General features: G+C 44.3%; 1 protein-coding gene across 1 annotated transcript in view; it reads right to left on the bottom strand.

Moving 5' to 3' along the window:
• The window catches only part of KCNAB1 (potassium voltage-gated channel subfamily A regulatory beta subunit 1), a 208,337-nt gene that overhangs the window by 38,512 nt on the left and 147,852 nt on the right, over positions 1 to 21,973 (bottom strand). Inside the window, exons 5-8 of the mRNA XM_060242373.1 lie at positions 17,423 to 17,467; positions 16,405 to 16,449; positions 4,549 to 4,592; positions 2,537 to 2,623 (exon numbers count right to left, since the gene is read on the bottom strand). Coding sequence (XP_060098356.1) covers positions 2,537 to 2,623; positions 4,549 to 4,592; positions 16,405 to 16,449; positions 17,423 to 17,467 — 221 coding nt within the window. The remainder of the gene's footprint in view (positions 1 to 2,536; positions 2,624 to 4,548; positions 4,593 to 16,404; positions 16,450 to 17,422; positions 17,468 to 21,973) is intronic.

Genomic DNA, 21,973 nt, shown 5'->3' with positions numbered 1-21,973 from the left:
TCTCGAAGGTTTCTTCTCCACAGACGCTCAGCAGGACGTCTCTCTTCCTGTCGTCATCTTCGATCAGGTTCGCACGCAGGTAGCATTCGACCCTTTCTGTGTAGGTCTCCCATCTCTCGGGGTGCTCCGGGTTGAACTCCGCAAGATGGCCCGTCGTTACACTTGGGTTCGCCATGGCGGCGGCGGGCTGTGCGATCCTGCGGTCTCCGCCTTCCTCGTCTCCGGCCAGGTCTGGTTCCCCTCGGGCGGCCGGACCTAGCTCGATTCCATCCTCGTCGCCAGTGTAATGTACTGGGAGACGAGACGTGGTGAAGACTTCAGGCTTTATTCGCTAGTACATTACGGAACTGGGGAACACGCGGCCGGGTCCGCCAATATATACAAACACCCCGGAACAACCCCCCCGCTGGCCAGCCCAATCCTGGCCAGTTAAACTTCCCGCGCTTGACATTGATTGGCCATGACTTTCCCCGCGCTGTGCCTGGTCGCCCGAGGACGCGCGGCGCGTGTGTAGAGTCCGATACTCTACATGGTGCTTGCCATTTCTTCTGCCATCCCTGCCTGAGCGCTTTCTGCTGGCTTAAAAAAAACATGACAGCAAGTATATTGCTATTGTATTAACAGCACTATAGCAATATATGTACTACCAGTCTTTAAAATAAAGTGGCCAAAGGCCCTCTGAAGGCAGGAGAGGGAATATGCAAGAAAAATGGTGCTGGCTGGGAGTAGGAAGGTTCACAAATCCACACCTTCCCATCTACACTGCAGACAAACCTGCTTTAATTCCAGTCTTACCAGACAGAGCAGACCAAAGCAAGTATAGGGACCATCAGGAAAAAAACTGACAAAACCATGGAAGAGGATGGAAGAAGAATGATTGGAAGATGATGTTATGTGGAGGCTCTGAAAAATGCTGCTCCGGTTTGAGAGCCAGGGCAGCCGGTTTGAGAGCCAAGCACCATGAGACCTCTCTATGTGGAAGCAGCCATTGTACAAAGATTAGACATGAGAACAGTCAAGCTGGGTCTGAACAATGGTCCATCTAACTCATTATTTGGCCTTTCAGTAGGCTTTCAGAAGCCTGTCTGTCAGAGAAGTTTACAAGCATCATATCAGAATATGGTGGATCAGCGTAAGGATGTGCATTTGTTTCAAAATGAATATAAATCGAACTGAAAAAAATAGTCCCTATAGGTTTCATGGTTGGAATAAAAAAAAACCAAGAAGCAAAATGGATAATGTTGTCACATTGAACCTCCATGCTCCCACTGGACATGGGAGCCACTGGCAGGGTCGTGGAGAACTTTATCTGAACATGAGTTTCTCTATACTCAGTCACATGGATTAGCTTTCAATGTGATGGATGTCAGTCACATCACATAGTTTTGTCTGCCAGATGTACCAGAGAACAGGAGATATGGGGCTACTAGTTTTGATGTGGGGCTACTCGTTTTGAACTGAACCTAATCAGACAACCAATGTGGTGTACTAGTCAGAGTATTAAACCAGCACTAGTGAGATCTAAGTTCAAACCTCTGCTCTGCCCTGGATCTCCCTGGATGACCTTGGCCAACCATTATCCGTCCAACAAACCTAACTTGTAGGGTTGCTGTGAGGATAAAGTTGAGAGAAGAGCCATGTACATTGCTTTGACCTCCTTGGAGGAAGAGTGGGATCAAAATGTAAAAGATAACATTCCCCACAGTGATTGACTGTGGCCGAGGACTGCATGGGGGCTGCAGCTGAAATAAAACTCTGATATCAAGTGCAAACTCTAAGTCAACTTCAATTTGCTTGGTTATATCGAGCAAAAGGAAATATTTACATACAGGGAGCAAATGGTAGTAAAGCTTCTCCAGAAACATTTAACCAGACACAGAACTTCCACAGATTTCAGCAAACACTTAAGAGTGGAACTACGAAAGGCTCCAAGGAATCAAGAAGGATATTTTTGCATGTCATTTGCCCCAGTGGAATATTTTTTTTATCCTGCCATGAGTGGGGTAAGCTGTCAAGCATGCTATTTCTAACTGCTGAATTTGTCCATGCCTTTCTTCTCCTTCCCCCCCTTTTTTCCTTCCCTTCCTCCCTGTGAATGCATAATAAATCCTTCTCCATCCAGGATGTGTAGTGTAACCTTGTATTAAACGGTGTAAAGTGCCTCTCCCTCAGATTCACACAGCCATGTCTTATCAGCTAGCAGGGAATGTGTGAGAAATGGAGATGTGAACTTTCTTTAGTCATAAAAAGAGATAGTAGTGAGTAGCCTTTGAACATTCAACCCCATTTACATCCTTATGTTATTCTTTTGAAGTTATCTGTAACCCTACCTTTTGAAGTAGTCTATAAGATACTATGCAACTTTGTATTCAGCATTACTTCCAAGGTTTCCATCCTTGGAACAAGTCATGGAGTTTCAATAAAACAAGTTTTTGATTTAAAACAAAAGCTTGATTATTTCGAAATATCGATGCTTGACATAAGCCTGCAACCCAGATCAATCAAACAAAAAGCTTTTATTAAATCTTTCACTAACCTTCCATCGGGGTGTTATTATCTGGCCGATTTGCAAAGACTACATCCACATATTCAAGCTGCAGTCTCTGGAGGGAAGCTTTTAATCCTACAAGTTTTTTTTAAAAAAAGATGGAAGAGACTGCATTAGGAAATGTAAAAAATGAGTGTGGGATATATGTCTGATGGATAAAAAAAATATCATTGGACTGTACTGTGTTTGAACGTGTGGTGGATAGATGAAGTTACACTATTAAAACGAGATCAAAACATGGATCCATGCAAGATTCATGGCCTTCCACAAGATTTTTATATTGAAATTGGGATTGGAGTAGACAAGTGTTTAACAACTGCATCCTGATGCACCTGTCAAATCATAGCCTTTGGGGACAGAGCACAAATCTGGTTTCCAAGAACATCTAATCAAAATCACGTCTAAGTGAATTTGGTACCAAATCACCACATGCACACTGCATTGGCATTGTTCTCCATAATTTAGCCTTGCCCATCAGGGGTCCACTGGAAATGAAATTACATAGAAGGGGAATCTTAACAGCTTGTCACTTACTTATGGCTTTATGAAGGGAAAGGAGATGGAGGCTCAGCCTTCTGGGGCTGCATATTTTCACTAACTGAACCAAGGCTTCTCACACTGCTATTAGCCCTTTCAAGGAAAAGGGATGAGTTCTGTTCCATGGGGTTTTCTCTGTTGTTGGTGCAGCTGCTGATGTGCTGCCTTATACTGAACCAGACCTCTGATTCAAAGTCACTGTTGTCTACTCAGACTGGCAGTCGCTCTCTCAAGGTCTCAATGACAGTCTTTCACTTCATCTCCTACCTGATCCTTTTAGCTGGGGATGCTGAGGACTGAACATAGGACCTTCTGCATGCAAAGCAGATGCTCTACCACTGAACCATGACCACTCTCACAAAGAGCTGCGCCTACGGTATTTCCGCATAGCAGGTTTCCCTGCAGTTTTCCCTCCCCACACTCCTGGCAGCAGCCATCCCCAACTCCACCAAACTACTGGGGCTTTTTCAATAGTTTTTTTTTTTTTTAAGTTCAGCTATTGAATATTATTTGATAGATAACACCATTATAACAATAATATAAAAATTAGAAAGTTTCATGCAGGATTGGTCTATCAATGGCACAGTGATTTAAAAACTTGTTTCCCAACAGCCTTGAACCCAGGGCAGATGATCCAACAGTTTGCACTGCGCTAAAATGTGGCTTTATATCGGTAATTCTAGCACTCTTATTTAGAAGTAGCTAAGGGATATTTTTGCACAAAGAGACATTTCACATGTGACTATTTCCTACCAAAGGATACACCATCTGTAAAGATGTAATGTGACATCTCTATTTTTCTTCATATACCCATGCTGAAAACTCACTGCCAATTCAAGCTTCCTAACATGTCATCTTATTAATTGCATAAGATAAATAGCATTAATGTGGTTTAATGATGGAGCACTTGGTTTGCATGCAAAAGGTCCCAGGTTCAGTCCACAGCATCTTCAGCTAAAACAATCAGGTAGTTGGTAATGTGAAAGACCTCAGCCTGAGACTCTGGAGAGCTGGGACCTGTCTGACTAGACAGTAGTGATCCTGAAGGGCCAATGATCTGATTCAATATAAGGCAACTTCATGTGTTCATGTGCATCTTTCCCCAAAAGCGAAGAGCCAGTCTTGACTTTCCTCAACCTCACTGCAGCTGGAGATGTTTCAGAACAGCTCAGGAGGCATCACCTTTGGAGAACAAGAAAGTAGGCACCAGGAAACACATAAGAAGACATCTTGATGCCCACATGTTGAGGATCACTGCACTAGATGGCCTTAGATCTCTGTCTCTTACATCTGTCCTTCTTTCGCTTGCAATAGAACTTCAGTTATCTGCTTAACAAGGATAATGAAATACTGCAAAGTGTGAAGCACTTTGAACATTCTATATGTGCTATGTTCTAAATACTATTATTGTTGTTGTAATGTCAATCGGGACTAATTAACACGGTTTTATGCCCAGCACACACCTTCAATAATGTGCTTTCTTGAAAGTCCTCTTTCAGTTTCAGCTCTGCAAAAAAGAAGAAGAAGAAAGAATACAGAGTTATTCAATCTCATAGTGGCCAGGGCACCCATGGAGGCAACCAGGTAATCTGGACCAGTATCCCAAACCCAAACCATACATCGGTGTTACTTTTCAAACAGCTTAATTTCTTTCTCAAGTAACTGCTTACAAAATGCCCTTTTTTGGGTTGGTGATTGGCTGTTACTTTAGAATGAAGTAAACCAATCAAAAGGGTACCTAAAAACCTGTTGCTTGGGGTAGTCTTCTACAAGAGCTAAATCCCACCAATGTTCTCCTTTTATAGGACTCGCGGCTTGGATCTACCAGAGCATTTCTGTGGACAAATTTCCATCATGGAAAGCGACTTTCTCCCCTTTCCTACTGTAACTCACACCCACCCACCATGCTGGAACAATATTTCACAATGTGTTTTGGACTACAGAAGTGGGACGAGCACTCTGCAGGCAAAAATCCCCATTTCTCTGTCTTTCAAAACAAAAATTAAGTAGCAGTTCAGCAAACTAGGAGGCCACCAAGGAAGTCCAGGGTTGTTATGCAGAGACAGGTTAAGGACAAATCACCTCTGAACATCTCTTGCCCTGAAAATCTTACAGGGTTGCCATAAGTTGGCTGCAACTTGACTACACTTTCTATTACCACAACCACAGCAAACAACTTGAACTTGCAACTGAACTCTATAATATTCATAGCTTTTTCTTAAAAAACAAATTTATTTGAGTATAGTTAGGGATGCTCAAACACTCCATCCCCAGCAGTTTGGCTTATCCTCTGATCACCAGAAGTGATCAGAAAGTCAATTGTTTGAGGGCTGTTCATTTTTTAAAAACTCATTTGGCATGAACAGGAAACTTCTCATTGGGTCCCAGACTTGAATCCAGAGCTTTTTTTTTTTTTTTTTTTTTTAGCAGGAATGCACAGGAACGCAGTTCTGGCTGGCTCAACATCAGAGGGTGTGACCTAATATGCAAATTAGTTCCTGCTGGGCCTTTTGTATTAAAAAACTCTATGGCCATTTTCGCACTAGCGTTTACTCCGGCGTAGCATCCCATTTACCTCCGGATCTTTTCCTGGTTTTCCCACCTGTTGCTCTGGCGCTGCGGTTTGCTCTGGCGCTGCAGGGGTTTCACGCTGGAGTATCTAGATCCACCTCCTTCCGGAGTTTTTGAAAACCTCCGGATCCACTCCGGATCCACTCCGCGGAGTTTTCTGTGGGAAATCCATCCACGCCGGATCGACTGCTGTGTGGGCAGCACCCTCTCCCTTTCCGTCCTCCCACCCCATCCATCCCCTTGGCCAATCATCAGCCTTTCGCGGCGCTTCCCCAAAGTGCCGGCACGGCCATTTTTTTTTTAAACTTCACAGTTTTGCGTAATAGCGATATTTCGAAATTAACAAAGAAAAAAAAACCCTCCTGGAATAGCCTCAATTGCCGCTTCAATTGGTTTCGTTAGAATTTTTTATTATTATTATTGACTTTAGTTACGTTATTTCGCTGTTGCGTTATCTCGATAATGCGAAAACGACCATTGTTGGGGGGGTGGGGGAATCTAGTGCCGGTGCGGGCCAAAGCGTTCATGTGTGTGTGTTTTAAAAAGGGAATGCCTCCCTCAGCTGTGCCACCAGGATTTCTGGACCTGCACAAAATTGCCATGTATAAAATGGGAAGTTGGAGTCCTGCATTCTTCTCCCTGGCTACATTCCGCTCGGTTAGAAAATAGACGCGAGCTCGCTCTTCACACGCGCCACAGAAGGGGAAGGAGAGAATGGGGCGGGGGGGGAGCTCTGGCAGCAGGAATCAGTCAGGTCCCCGTTGCAAGCGCCAGCCGGGGAGGGGAAAGAGAGCGGAGGAAATCCCAGCTTCACCACCCGGGAGGGAGCGAAGGGAAGAAGCTGCCACACACACACACACACACACACAAACCCCTCGATTTCTCACTCTTCGTTATTGTGATATTTCGCAACTTCAGAATTTGGGGGGGAATATAGTGCTAGGATTCTCCACTGTGAATGCTTCTGTTAATACATAAAGGGCTGTGGAGGATTCTACAGCTGCAGCCAATCCATAAGCAGCAGCAGCACACGTGATGCGGTTTGTCCACGAAAAGAAGGGGAGGGAACAGCTCGATGTTACGTTAGTACGTTAGTACGTCCTTACGCAACCAGACTTGCGCTTAAAAAAAAAAATGATTGACAGGGCATCGAACTCAAGTCGATGCCAGTGGGAAAACGATTTGAGCCGGGGCTTCAGGGAAGGCGACTCCGCAAAGAGTCACTAGTGGGAAAACGAGAAAAATGATCCGGACATAATTGCGCCGCGGAATAAGGGGAGCAAACGCTAAGTGCGAAAACAACCTATGTGAAGCAATAGTGACACCAGGAGGTGTGGTCTAATATGTAAATGAGTTCCTGCTGGGCTTATTCTAAAAGAAAAGCCCTGCTTGAATCCCTTTTCTGCAAGCAGGCAGAGAGGAAGCAAATTTCTCCCCTGCATCTCAAGTGAGTGGGCCAGGTTGTTCCCCACCATGGTAAGGAATGAGTGGATCAGAAGCCAATTCCCATCTGGTTTCCCCTGTCAGCTGGGAGCCAGCTTCTGGTTCTTCCTTGAAGCTTTCCTTTTAGGGACACAGGGAAGTGTCTGAAGATCAGAACCTGAATCCCAATTCTTCCCCAGATAAGTTGAGACTCAGCTTCTGCCAATGGAACAGCTGGAAACCTGTTCAACAGCAGTTTAGTGCAAGGGGAACCTAAATGGCTCATGGTCTGATCACAATTGCCAAAAAAAGGAGAGGTTGACTGCCAAATCATTTTGCTGTGAAAGTCACAACATCCAGAGTTACAGTCCAACAGGTTTACATTTGTAGGGTTGCCAGTTCCACACTGGGCAATTCATGGAGATTTGGGGGTGGACCCTGGGGAGCTGACATTTGGCAAGAGCCTGGACCCCAGTGTGATATAATGCCATAGATTCCACCCTCCAAAGCAGCCATTTTCTGCAGGGGAACTAATCTCCATAATCTGGAGTTAATTCCAGGAGGTCTTCAGGGCCCACATGGAGCTTGATGAACCTATGTAGAGGCCAGGCTCTGTGTTTGTAATCTTTAAAAAAGAATCTGGCACTTTGGGAGGGCAAGTAGAGTACAGGAGGGTGGCCAGCTGTGGCACTGGTAAATTCCTGGAGATCTGTGGGCAGCGTCTGGGCATGGCAGAGTCTGGGGGTAGGGAGAGAGTGCAGCAGGGATGTGACGTCACAGAATCTCCCCCCAGAAGAACTGATCTCTGTAGCCTGGTAACCCCAAAGAGATATTAAATGAACTGGTGAGATTCCAGCCTTGGCAGCTGGGCTGGGGGACTGTGTCTATATGCAAGAACATGGCCCAGGGCACTTAGAAGCCTGTTTCCTTATGTGTACAGCTGTTGGCTATGGATTGGGGTAGCTGTATCCAGTGTGTTCCCTTCATTACTTTCCACATTTTTATGGTCTTCAGTAAGATACTGATTGTCTATTGCCAGTGCTTGTGACTTAGCATTGACAATGCGCAAAGATAGGGTTGCCAATACCTAGGAAGGGGCAGGGGATCCCTTGGTTTGGAGGCCCTCCCCTCGCTTCAGGGTCATCAGAAAGCAGGGGTGGGGAGGGGAATGTCTGCTGAGCATTCCTTATGGAGACCGATTGCCATAGGGTATAATGCGGAATTGATCTGTGGGTATCTGGGGCTCTGGGGGGGGGGGTGCTGTATTTGAGGTAGAGGCACAAAACTTTCATTATAGCATCTGGCGCCTTTCTCAAAACACCCTCCAAGTTTCAAAAATATTAGACCAGGGAGTCCAATTTTATGAACCCCAATAAAAGGTGCCCATCCTTCATTATTTCCAATGGAGGGAAGGCATTTAAAAATTGTGCAGTCCCTTTAAATGTGATGACCAGAACTCCCTTTGGAGTTCAATTATGCTTGTCACAACCTTGCTCCTGGCTCCACCCCCAAAGTCTCCTAGCGCCACTCCCAATGTCCCCAGATATTTCTTGAATTGGACCTGGCAACCCTACACAAAGGAGTTTCTTTTTGTTTCATTCCAGAAGGAGCATTTGACTTGATGAAATTTAGGTAAATTAATGACTGGCTTTCTATGTTGTTTTTCAAAAGTTGAAAGCAGCCAAAGGGAGGGATCCTCTTTGGATCAGAGCTATGCCAGCAAGGGAGGGCTTTTGAGACATCCTTTTCCCATGAACTGTCCCCCCGCCACAGTTCTCTTCCAGCTGCTGCTGTTTGTCCTTCTGGAGCAAACATATGGTCCTTTCTGATTCTCACCTTGTTTGGTCCAAACAGCAAACAGTGAATTAGGATACAGCCTGACTGACAACTTAACAAGGATAATTCAAAGATTTTTGCCATGTAGGTGGCCCTCCGAGTTGCATTTTTGCTTGCTCCATAAGAATCCCTCTTCAAACTAATTAGCTATGCATAAAAGACATTTTCCTCCTCTATTTATTGTCTCTGAGAAGCCGAATTCTAGCAAAACTCTCAACTGAGCACAAAAAAGCATGCAGTTATTCTTTTCCTAGGAGATCAGCTCCCTAAAGGCTATTCTAAAAATGCAAAAAAATAAATAAAAAGGTTTTGGCTTCATTAGTATGCATTTGAGACATGTTCCTCTTTGCTTTTTTCCCCGCTGCTTGTGCTAATTTTCTTCTCCAGCATGAATGCTGCAGCTGAAAGACATATAGCAACAGTCTAGTGTGCCCTGTGCTATAAGCAGGCATCTAATTTGGATTATTATTGCTTTGGCAGAAGTATCTAAACTCTGAGGTCTACAGGAAAGGAACAGGAATGCAACTTCCCTTTTCTGCTGCTTAGCAAGTTAGGCATGTATGTATAAGCAGACACCAATGAGTTGTGAATTGACCAAAGATAATGGCAGGGTTGCCAAGTCTGCGTTGGAAAATACCTGGAGACTTTGGGGGTGGATCCAGGAGAGGGTGGGGTTTCAAGAGGGGAGGGGCTTCAACATGATACAATGCCATACAGTCCACCCTTCAAAGCAGTGATTTTCTCCAGGGGAACTGATTTCTGGAGATCAGTTATAAAAGTGGGAGATCTCCAGGCCCCACCTGGAGGCTGGCAACCCTAAATAAAGGACACTAGGGGACGAGGCCTCTCTAGGTATCTGATGCAGGTTAGAAGATCTGCTTGATTTGTAGGCATACCTCAAAAGAGAGGTGCTCTTGGGGGTGGAGGGGAGACCTGGTCATCTGAAGCTTATATTCATTTTAACATGCTCCATTGTTCATTTTTGGTGAAGAATATCAGCTGTTAATTTACATCCTTATTTATGCAAGATTTTGAAATTTATGGTGAGTAGTTTTATATGAAGAGTCAAAGCCTTTACACGCGCACACACACACATACACACGCACATTGTAGCATCCTTGGAGGGGTGGGATGGCAGGGCTGAGTTTACCTATGCTGCTTTACCTATGCTGCGTACATTTCAGTCCTACTTCTTTGCTGTTTCCATCAAAGAGAAAGCACTAATAAACACAACCAACACCAAAACACAATAGTCAGTTGAGGCTCCTCCTATACAGGTCTCAATGGTGAAATGGAAACTAGTTCTCCAGGGCTCACTTAAAGATGCCTGTATACATGAATATTATAGGGTGAACAGGTCTCTCATTATAGTGGGAGACCTGCATCTTGGAGGCCTTTGTGTTTGCAGCTGCTCAGTAGAATAGCATGGGGAAAATGGGAGAGGAGAATAGGTGTTGCGTCGATGCATGAACCTGGAAGCGAAGTTGGTGTGATGCTGGACTACACAGATCACTAGTTTGACCCAGCAGGGCTCTTCTTATGTTCTTACATCACAGCTGACTTAGGGCAGCCTCATAAAGTTTTCAAGCCAAGTGATTGCCATTGCTTTCCACCACAAAGTCTTCCTTGGTGGTCTCCCATCCAAGTATTGAACCAGCTTAGCTTCCAAGATTTGACAATGTAAGGCTTTACTATATAATTCCACATCCCGGGGAGGGGAGGGCGGGATACAAATAAAATTTTACCTTACCTTACCTTACCATTTTAAAAACTTTGTTTTAAGCTTTGTTTTAAGCTCTGGAGACTTATGGTGTCTTTGTGAGGTTTGTTTTATTTACAGGCATACTGGAAAAACACCAGTGGAGGCAAAGGGGCACTCCTCCAGGGCAGCACATCTGCTATCCCACATCAGATCCTCGGAGGAGGATCTTCTTCATTTTCAGGCAACTCCCAGGCCGCTCATGTCTACTTCTCTGTCTTTGTACAGTGCCATTCTAAACTGAGTTAAATCTTTCCATGTCCATTTATTTAAATGGACTTAGAAGGGTGTAACCAGGCTTAGGATAGCACCGTTAAAACCCTGAATGGTTTAGGTTCAGTGTATCTAAACGATCTTCTCTGCCTCTGTCAGCATGTTTGAGTTCTGAGATTGATGGGTAATGTCTCTCTGTGGGAACCAGAGTGAAACTGATGGGAATCAACAGGAGGGGTTTTTTGGGGGGTGGGGTTAGCTATCACCCTTCAGCTGTAGAATTCTCTCCCAAAGGAGGTGAGATTGGCAGCATCTCTATAAGCCTTCTGCAACTAAAGCATTTCAACTCTGGAAGCTCTTCAAATCAACTGAACAGAAATAATGCTTGCTGTCTGTGTATCACCTGACCGTTTTGCGATTTTAATGGGTGTTTCTTGATGTTTTAAATTTTAGTTTTAATTTATTTTTATTCGTTTTGCAATTTTACAGCTTTGAGTTATATACTGTTTGCTGCACTGAGGGCTGCAAAAGATGAAAGAATGAAATAAAAATGGACCTAAAGAAATGAAGAAACACCCTACCATGTGAAGGGCACAGATTTCCCCCACCCCACCCAATAAGAGTGAAGACTTTAAAAAACAAAATCCGCTGAGTAATTATTTAGCTTCCAGTTCAAAGGCTGGCTTCAGCACAGAGGTAATTTTTGGCCAGCAAAATCTGTACAGCATTTTTATGACAGAGAAAGGAAGAGAGAACATTCTCTTTCATTTAGTCTAACATGGAGATGGAGATGGCCCTATTTTATTTTAAACAGGATGGTCTTTCTGATCTGATCTTCCTGCAGGGAAGGATCCAAGCACATGCCCCATGGGTCAAGCAGATATTTTTAACTCTCTACATTAAATCAAATACGGTGGTTTTGGCAAAGACTCCCCCCTCCCCCTCAGCATGTTCTATTTTATCCATGTTTCAGGAACTAATGAGTTAGAGGAGCCAAGGTTTATTTATTACGGTTGTAATCCTGAAATCTATTTTGATCTGCAGGTGGAAGATCCATGATCAGATCATTTCAGCATTTTTGAAAAATGGTAGCAGCTGTGCAGGACCATGATTTGGGCTGCTATATTATAGCCAGACCAAGGGGAGGTGCAGAAGAAGTTTAACTACATGGCTTTGTTGTTCTAAACTTACACCCCCTCCCCACTGTTATTAACCAGAATGAAAGAAAAACCAGGAAAGGAGAGAGACCTGTCTTTTCCCCTTCCAGAGCTAATAATCACCCAGTGTGGAATAGCAGTGCTGGATGGTAGAGTTGCGAGGTGCCCTGTAAAGGAACTCCTGCCCCTGCTCCCTTTTGCCTGCCCTTGCTCTGATGAGCAATGGGAGGGAAATGTCACTCCTGACATTTTGATGTCACTTTCAAGGATAGACCTGGAAGTGATGTCACTGCTCACCCCACAGCACCTAAGGAACTGACCAAATCTCTATGGTGCCACAGAGTTTTGGGGATTCCTCGATTGTTATGGGGGGGCCATGATGTCATTTCTGTGTTTTCACCCACAAGCAATGCCAAAGCATCAGCAATACTTTTTCCTCCTAAGCCCCACCCCCAATCGATTCCTAGGGAGCTGAGGACCTGTCATCCTTAGACTAGGATCAGGGAGATCTGGCTTTGAAAGCCCACTTTGTCATGGAAGCTTGCTAGGTTTGACCTTGGGCTAGTCTTTCTCTCTCAGCCTAATAATAATAATAATAATAATAATTTTATTTATATCCTGCCCTCCCCACCTCGGCAGGCTCAGGGCGGCTAACAACATTTTATAAAACATACAGTAGTTAAAAGCCTTTAAATTTAACAATATAAAACAGTAAACACTAACTTAACAACCTTAAAACCAATCCAATGAGTACGGTTATTCAGCGGTATAGGTCCTCTTGTTAGTTTCAGATAGGTGTAGGGTTGCCAAGTTCCCCACAGCCTCTGGTAGGGGACTGTTTTCATGCACGCTTTGCACACGCGGTGCAATGATGTCACTCAGAAGTGATGTCATTGTGCCAGTAATATCACATGCCGACCACTCTAGGAGCATCCAGGAAAGCTCTATGGTTTTCCCAGATGCTCTAGCAATTTGGGAGGGAAAACTCTATGGTACCATATGGTTTTCATATAGTACCATAGAGTTTTCCTCCCAAATTGCTAGAGCATCCGGGAAAACCATAGAGGTGCAAAGACGTCACTTCTGAGTGACATCATTGCACTGGCAAAGTCAGGGGAGGATCCCCCCCCCCGACTGGCCCAATGTGAGCCAGTGGGTTTGGAACCTCCAGGGCAGGAGAAACCCCCCTGGCCCAGGAACTTGGCAGCTCTAGGTGGGTAGCCATGTTGGTCTGAAGCAGCAGAACAAAGTTTGAGTCAAGTGGCACTTTTAAGACCAACAAGTTTTATTTCATGTGCATGCACACTTCTTCAGATACACTGAAACAGTAGTCAGCATCCATTACATATAGGTAGAGGGGTGAAGAGATATTGCCAGTCAGAGCCGTTTAGAGCAGAGTTTCCCAAACTTTTCTTTCCCGTGGCCCAGTTATTTTTACACTTCTCTTTCGTGGCCACTAAAATTTGGGGGTGGAGCCAGGAGACTTTGGGGGTGGAGCCAGGAGACAGGAATTATGTCATTTCCTGTGGTGTCCCTTCCAGGTCAAGGGCCAAGTGATGTCACTTCCAGGGCACACTGAATCAAAACTCCACCAAAATGCTGACACATTTAGTAGGCCCTTCCTTCAGCTGCTACTACTGGAACCCTTCCTCAAGCTACAACCAAGCTTGCTTGGTTTCAAGAAAATCTTTTGACAGCTATTTTTCATACTTTGCCTTGACTGAAACACTGGGAAATTGTTGTGAATTGTACTGCAATTAATGAATTAATTTCAAGTTAGATGAAGTTCATACAAGCTTTTCTGCAGTTTTCCCAAAAAGGATATTTATGAGGGGCTTGCAGCTTTTTACTGGCTGTGTTTCCCATGCCTTTAAAATCAACCTGTTGTGCAAATATTTAGCCAGTGAACTTCTTTCATCCTTTTTAATATCTACAGGAGGAGTTTAATTTTGGTGTCAGACAGCAGTTAAAAGCAGGACCAAGAAAATGGTGCCAAGTTCATAGTACCATCGCTTTCAGTGCTGTTAAGATATACAGCAGTAATCTCCAATAATCTCTTTCTGGCCCACACCTCTCACTCTCACTCACTCACACAGAAATCTCATAGAAAGGCCACTGGCTACAACTGGGGGTGCCAACTTTTCATTGACAGAGCTCCTATGTCTGCAACAACAGTATGATGAACAGAAAAATTTCATCCAGTAAAAATGGAAGGAGAGAAAGAAAGGGAAAGAATGAAAGGAAAGGAAAGGAAAGGAAAGGAAAGGAAAGGAAAGGAAAGGAAAGGAAAGGAAAGGAAAGGAAAGGAAAGGAAAGGAAAGGAAAGGAAAGGAAAGGAAAGGAAAGGAAAGGAAAGGAAAGGAAAGACATGAATGAAAGAACATAATAATATAAGAGAAGCCATGTTGGATCAGACCAGTGGACCATCCAGTCCAAAATTCTCTCATACAATGCCCCCAAAACACCAGAATGTCCACCAGTGGGGCCAGGGCGCTTGAAGCCCTCCCACTGTTGCTTCCCCCCACACCCAGCACCAAGAATACAGACAGAGCATCCCTTGCAGACGGAAAACGAAAGAAGGGGGGACAAAGGAGAAAAAAGCCTTACTCACCATCAGATTACCCCAGCCAGCAACAATTCTGCCCAGAGGTCGTTTGGTAAAAACAATAGCTACTGGAATGCCCACTCCCTGCCCCTCCCAGCTGAAAAAAACACACACACCTTCTTTGCCTCATTTCCCTCCACCCATTTACCCTAATTAAGCAACACTTAATTTCATTTATCGAACCTGGTAGCTTTTTCCATATGGTACTTACAGGTCATCAAGCACCATTTATGTCTATAGTCCATCCTCAGACAATCCCATCAAGTTTCACCCAGATCGTTGTCCACCTTCAAAAACCCCATCAAGTTATTGATTTGAGGGTGAATATACCAGCTTGCCTGAGGGAACATTTTGCCCTGTATATAGAGTCCCTAGCCATCAATGCTGTGTGTATGTGCTCAGATCGACACATGTAGCCCCAATCCATTGGGCCACCCCTCCTTTTCACTGTGAAATGCTGGTCATTTTGCTGCTGTCTCCTTGGACCTCTTTTTTTGAGACTGGTAATGTATAGCTTTCCCCTGAAACTATTTCCCTCCTTCTGTCCCTGATTTCTCTTAGAAGAAGACGAAGAAGAAGGTATTGGATTTATATCCCGCCCTCCACTCCGAAGAGTCTCAGAGCGGCTCACAATCTCCTTTACCTTCCTCCCCCACAACAGACAACCTGTGAGGTGGGTGGGGCTGGAGAGGGCTCTCACAGCAGCTGCCCTTTCAAGGACAACCTCTGCCAGAGCTATGGCTGACCCAAGGCCATTCCAGCAGGTGCAAGTGGAGGAGTGGGGAATCAAACCCGATTCTCCCAGATAAGAGTCCGCACACTTAACCACTACACCAAACTGGCCTTGTATGTGTTTTCAGTGTGTTTGTATGTGTGTTTTATCCTTTTATTCTCTTTTAATAAAAGCCATTCTGGTTGAACATCTGCCTGGTTTATTTCAAGAGTTCTCTTAAGGGAAAAATCTCCATAAGCATTATGGAGTCCTTCCCCACTCCTTTAAAGCTAACTTCCCTCAGCTAATTAAGAGACTGCCTCTTTGGGTAACCCAAAAAGGCTCCCCTGAACCCAAGGTAGGGCTGCCATGGGTTCCTCCAACTCAACCTAAGCTCAGAAACTGAGGAATCAAATCTCTAGCTTTATCCAAGTGTTAATCCTGAAAGTCAGCCTGCGAGGTTGAATACTTGCCCGCTGAATCCTGGCCAGAACGATTACACAGTAGCTAACGAGAGACCCTAAACATGCCTGGCAGACTTCTGTACTACTAGGCCAGATATTACCTTAGCACTCCATGTTTTCAGGTCTCAAGAACAAAGAACCCTGACCCCAAGACCAACTCTCTCAAAAATTCCCCTAATAATACTGAAGACTTCACATATTATACCCCTTGTCCAGCAACAAGGGCAAACTTCAGGAACCAATCAGGACATTGCCACATAGATGAAGCTGAATCAAATAACCTCACTAGCAAGTACCCAGCAAGTCTAATTCTAATGAGGTGTTTGATAACAAGATTGGGGGATATTCTCTTTTCCTAACATAGCCTTGGTGCATGAATAATCTCACTGGATCTATATGGGATCTTTCATAATCTCACTGTCTCTATGCTGGATCTCTGTCTTTTTCATGAGACCCAGCATCTCACAATTCTTTTTGATAGGTCTACCAGGCAGATACAACTTTATGCCTACCAGATTTTGATCAAGCATAGCTGGTTTCTTTATAGCTTCAGAACAACAACAACAGATGATAAACTTACTTTCCTCCCCAATAGAGTTTTGTTGTAATGACCAGACTCGATCTCCTAAAAAAAAAGCAAAATGCATTAAACTCGTCATATTATTTCAAAATGAACAATGGGGTAAAAATGCCTCCCCCCTTTGCTTTTTTTCTTTTCTTTTCTTTTTACTGGTAGCTTTTGGCCCCATAATACTCTGGTTTATTCCCTGATTTCCACAGTATTTTTTTGCCTTTAATTTTTACTTCTTTGTTTGTTTTCTGTGCCCCCCCCCCCCCCCAGCGTTCTTTTGAGATCACTTTTACCTAGGGTTGCAAGCCCTGGGTGGGGAAATAGCTGGAGATTTTGGGGAGTGGAGCCTGGGGAGGGGAGGGTTTGAGTAGGGGAGTGAACTCAGCTGGGTGCAATGCCATAGCAGGGTTTCAGTGCTTTCCAAAGCACTCATTTTGTCAAGGGGAACTGATATCCATAGTCCAGAGACCAACTGTAATAGCAGGAGAGCTCCAGGCCCCACCTGGATGTTAGTAAACCCACTTTCCCCCAACTTTTTCCTGGCAGTCAATTTTGAGTAGGCTTTTCCCTCAATGTTTCTGTCATTTTTCTTTGTCCCACCCCAGGTCCGTAGCTAACCAGGGGCCCAAGGGGCCTGGCCCCCTGACAATTTTGAAGGGACCCTCACCCCCATCCCAGAGTTGCTCCTTTCCCTCCCTCTCCTGCACAATTTAAATCATGCATGAGGGGTGGTGGGTGCTCCTGCAAGCCCCTCCCATGTGATTTAAATAACACAAAAGTGAGAGGGACAGCCCCGAACTCTCCAGTTTCCTATTCTCACCCCATGGCACCCCCATGGCCCCCTCCTCCCACAGCCCCTAGCTATGGGGCTGTCCCACCCACTCTCACTCACGTCCATCCACTTTTTGATGACTGGATTGTTGCCATCATCATACCACACCTCCTCCTCCCCCACACCCCAGAAACTGAACTGCACACTTACAGATCAAGTGCATGCCAAGAACTGAACGCTAAATCTTTACATTACCTCCAGCACTTCTTTTTTATGATGTTCCCCAAAATGACTTCTGCTCTGTGTGGATTTAAAAAAAAATCAATAAATGTTTTGAACATAAAAGTAAGGAACTGAACTTTTTGATCAAGATTCATTGTTGCATTCATGACCATAAGCTTTTAGTTATCTTCACAATTTACTATAAGGATAAGTGTTTGAAAGTCACCTTGAATGGACCACTATTCCTATTAGGGTTGCCAATTCCCAGGTGGGGGCAGGGGATCCCCCAGTTTGGAGGCCCTCCCCCTGCTTCAGGTTCGTCAGAAAGCGGGGGGAGGGGAGGGAAATGTCTGCTGGGAACTCTAGTAAGTAAGTAAGTAAGTAAGTAAGTAAGTAAATTTATTTTTGTATCCCGCCCTCCCCCGCCAGAGGCAGGCTCAGGGCAGCTCACAGACATGGCACAACCATGATTTCAATAAAATACAATCAATACAATAAGACAAATTAAAATACAATTAAGTTACAGTTATAAATTAGGTTAAAATTAGATAAAACAGCTGTTATATGTTAATAATTAAGGTGCTACAATTCACAGTCATATATAAAATGGCTAGAAGTCAATTTCAATTTAGCCGGGTTCTATCTTGAAAGCGAGCTGAAAGAGAGTGGTTTTGCAAGCCCTGCGGAACTGATTCAGGTCCCGCAGGGCTTGCACCACCTCTGGAAGTTGATTCCACCATCGGGGGGCCATTACTGAGAAGGCTTGCTCCCTCTTTGTTTTCAATCTAGCCTCTCTTGGTCCATGGATTTTTAAAAGGTTTTGGGAACTAGATCTCAGTGCTCTCTATTATTCCCTGTAGAGATTTATTCCCATAGAAAATCATGGATAATTGATCTGCAGGTACCTGGGGCTCCGGGGGGGGGGGCTGTTTTTTGGGGTAGAGACACCAAATTTTCAGTATAGCATCTAGTGCCTCTCCCCAAAATACCCCCCACGTTTCAAAAAGATTGGACCAGGGGGTCCAATTCTATGAGCCCCTAAAGAAGGTGCCCCTATCCTACATTATTTCCTATGGAAGGAAGGAATTTAAAAGGTATGCCGTCCCTTTAAATGTGAGGGCCAGAACTCCCTTTGGAGTTCAATTATGCTTGTCACAGCCTTGATCTTGGCTCCACCCCTAATGTCTTCTGGCTCCACCCCCAAAGTCTCCTGGCTCCATCCCCAAAGTCCCCAGATATTTCTTGAGCTGGACTTGGCAACCCTAATTCCTATCCCAGTACTCATGTAGCAGGTTGCCAACTCTGAGATGGGAAACTGGATATTTGGGAGGCAGAGCCTGGGGAGTGGGGCTTGGGGAGGTACCACAGTGGACTGCAGTATTATACAATCCATTTTTCAAAGCAGCCATTTTCTCAAGGGGAACTATCTCTGTAGTCTGGAGATCAGTCATAATGCCCAATCAGGAGACTGGCAATTCTAACATGTAGGGCCTTGTCTATTTAAGAAACCATCAACATATGCCAGTGTGGCATTTTCTTGCCTTTGCAAGACACAGTTGAATATGTCCTTACTGATCAGGTTATGCCATTTCCATGTTACCATTGTGAGGCAATAGGCTGTAGTTCAGAAATTCAGCCAGGGAATAGAAACAATATAAATGTCACACTTGTTAAACCAATTGTGAGTCAATGGCTTTTTCTTCTTTTTAATTATGCCGTCTCCCCTTTTTGCAAATGTCAGTACGAATTCTGCACTCTCAGAGAGCAAAAGCACCGTTTCAGTTTAGTCAGAATATGTCATCTAAATAATTTGACCACAAAACACAAGGTCTCAATCTAGACAGCCCTTTTTTTCTACATGCCAACACACTGGATCCCCTCCTTCTTCTCTTTGTTTTAGCCACCCTAGAACTGTTTGGATTGGCTAAATGTATTTGTTGGTGGAGGAAAAATGCTGGTATACTGCACAGTGATTAGAGTGTTGGACTAGGACCTGGGACAACTGGGTTCAAATTCCTACTGCCATAGAAACTCGCTGTGATCTCAGCCTAACATACCTCACAGGGTTGTTGTAAGGATGAAGTAAAGGAGATGAGAATGATGTAATAAGCTGTTTTGGGTCCACACAAGGTAGAAAAATGTGATAGAAACAAAAATAAATAATAAACTAATAAACTAAGAGCCATTCTTCTTTGCTGTTCTTCAGAAATTATAGAGATGAATTCTGATACTAAAAAAAATTGATTTGGGGTCTAAAAACTGAGTTCAGATTATGTACTGAATAATGAGCAATTGCTCATGCATTCAAAACCACTTCTGAAATTCCTGTAAGTATATCTAGCATTTGCATGGGGTGCTATAGGGTCAAGATCTACAGAAATCCAGAGAGCCCACATAAATATGGGAAGAGTATCATGACCCCCAGAAGGATTTTTAAAGGCAAGTACAAAAGTGGGTTGGAAGGCAGGAGTCATCACATGGAGTAGGTCATGCAAACTGAGGAGGTACAGCAAAGACCTCTGAGATAGGGTAAAGAACATGGAGTGCATTTTGTTTCACTTTGTGTGGTATCAGTCACAACAGACTGTCTCTTTTTGTTATGCTTTTTGGTCTGGCTGTTTCGTCCCTCTGATCTCTGAGCTCCAGGCTCAGTAAAATGGTCCAACTATAACCATCTGTTGGCAGTCCTGAGGAAAATGCCTAAAATGGTGACAATTGTGAGAGGCATTTTGTAAGCCACATTTCCTCCAGAGGTGTTCATGTCCCTAGGGTTTCATTATAGTATGAGAAAGCTTAGGAAAAGATCTACAGTGAACCCAGCAAAGCTGTGTTGTTGGGAGAAGAAACCAATTCCATCTGTGCAAAGAAGACCCACAGAAGAGTTCTAAGTCTACTAATGCGTGAAACCTGGTAGAAAGTTCAATCGTTCAAAAGATGAGGCTGGAGCTTGGAGCCAGTTGGAATTAGGCAGGTACAGAAATCTAAGGTTTGCAATATGATCCGGGGGCAGGAGTGTAGAACTCTTCAATGGGAGGTGGGGCAGGTTGGTGGCCACATGCAGTGCCAGATTAAACCCTGTGGAGGCCCCTAGGCAGTCAAAATTATCTCAGAGTTGGAGTGCCTGCCCTGCCACCCACAGCTCCTGCTGCAGCCTGCAGGCACCTTCTCAAAAGCCCCTTTAACAAAGCTGTGGGGGAGAAGTAGAGAAAGGCAAACTTGGAGACAACACCAGCAGCCACACCAGGCAAGAGTGACTCAGTTGCTGGCTGTGCGTGCAGGCTGGGATGGCTGCAAGACGGGGGAAACCGGGGGGTGGGGGAGCTGTCCAGGGCCCTTAAAGGCATGGGGGCCCATAGGCCAGTGCCTACTTTGTCTAATTGTTAATCCAGCCCTGGCCACATGGAGCTAAACCTGGCCTAGGTCCCTATTTAGTAATCTATATGAAATTATTTCAGTATGAAATTATTCATATTTCCAAAAACCACCTGCAATCAATAATAGGTGTTTGGTTGTTTTAAAAAACAATCCTACTTGTAATAGTCTGAATCTCAGTCAAATAATCTCAGTCAAAGAAAGATGACTGTAGGATGAGATGAAAGATGCTATGAATGTCTTCACTGAGACGATTCCCTCTTCTGTCTAACCCTATGAGGAAGGTTAGGTTGACAATATGTGACTGGCCCAAAGTCACATACTGAACTTCATGGCTAAGGGGGGATTTGGTCTCCCCAATCTTAGACCAACACTCTAATAATATACTGCTCACATACTCAGTATGAATTTCCACATGATTCTCAGAATCCAGAGTAAATAGTGGCTTCTCAGATGCCCAGGCCTAAAAACATGGGAGCATTTGTTTGGCTGAAGTAGAGTTCAGACAGATGGTCCAGGGCAGCAGAATCACATCACTGTCTGTACTCAAGGAACCAGCTTTACATATCCCCTCCTGGAACAGATGCAAAGACAACCAAAAATGGCTAAAGACAGAAATAGCCCCATCTCCTTCATTTCTTTTTCTCTAACATTAGGGCAGTAGTCCTTTGCACCACCCAGATATACCCCCTATCAGTTTTTCTGTTTGAACTTTTCCTTTAATATGGCACAGAACAAACATATAACCAGAAGCATGGCATTGCATTTTTTTTAAAGAAACTTGAAGCATAAGGGGAGGCCAAGAATGACAGCTGAACCAGTATTTGCATTACACAGCAAATAGAAGGCCCTGCTGTGAACGTTGTTAAAATGTGAATCTGTCATCACCCTTCTTTTACAAGGCTTGTTAATGCTCACACAAACTGGAATATTCAGCTGAGAAATAAGCATGTGGTGGAAATTAGCAGGGGATCAGCCAGATAACAAGGCCAATTTCATCCCGCTTGTAATAAGCGGTCAGGGGGGGAAATCGCAAAGGAACAGTGAAGTTCAGCTCTAGTTCTTTTTGCCAAAGTGCCTCACAGTTGTCATATTGCTATGCATGGGACAAAACTGGCCACAGCTGGACCAGTCTAGAGGCAATGTTCATCATGTATATATATGCACTAAAGGTTTATTTCCTGCCCAGGTGCTTTCCAGCAGAGAACATTC

Source organism: Heteronotia binoei, chromosome 6, assembly GCF_032191835.1.
Source record: "Heteronotia binoei isolate CCM8104 ecotype False Entrance Well chromosome 6, APGP_CSIRO_Hbin_v1, whole genome shotgun sequence".
Classification (NCBI taxonomy): Eukaryota; Metazoa; Chordata; class Lepidosauria; order Squamata; family Gekkonidae; genus Heteronotia; species Heteronotia binoei.
The sequence above is the reverse complement of the archived record's forward strand: the minus strand, read 5'-3'. Positions and strand labels throughout refer to the sequence as shown.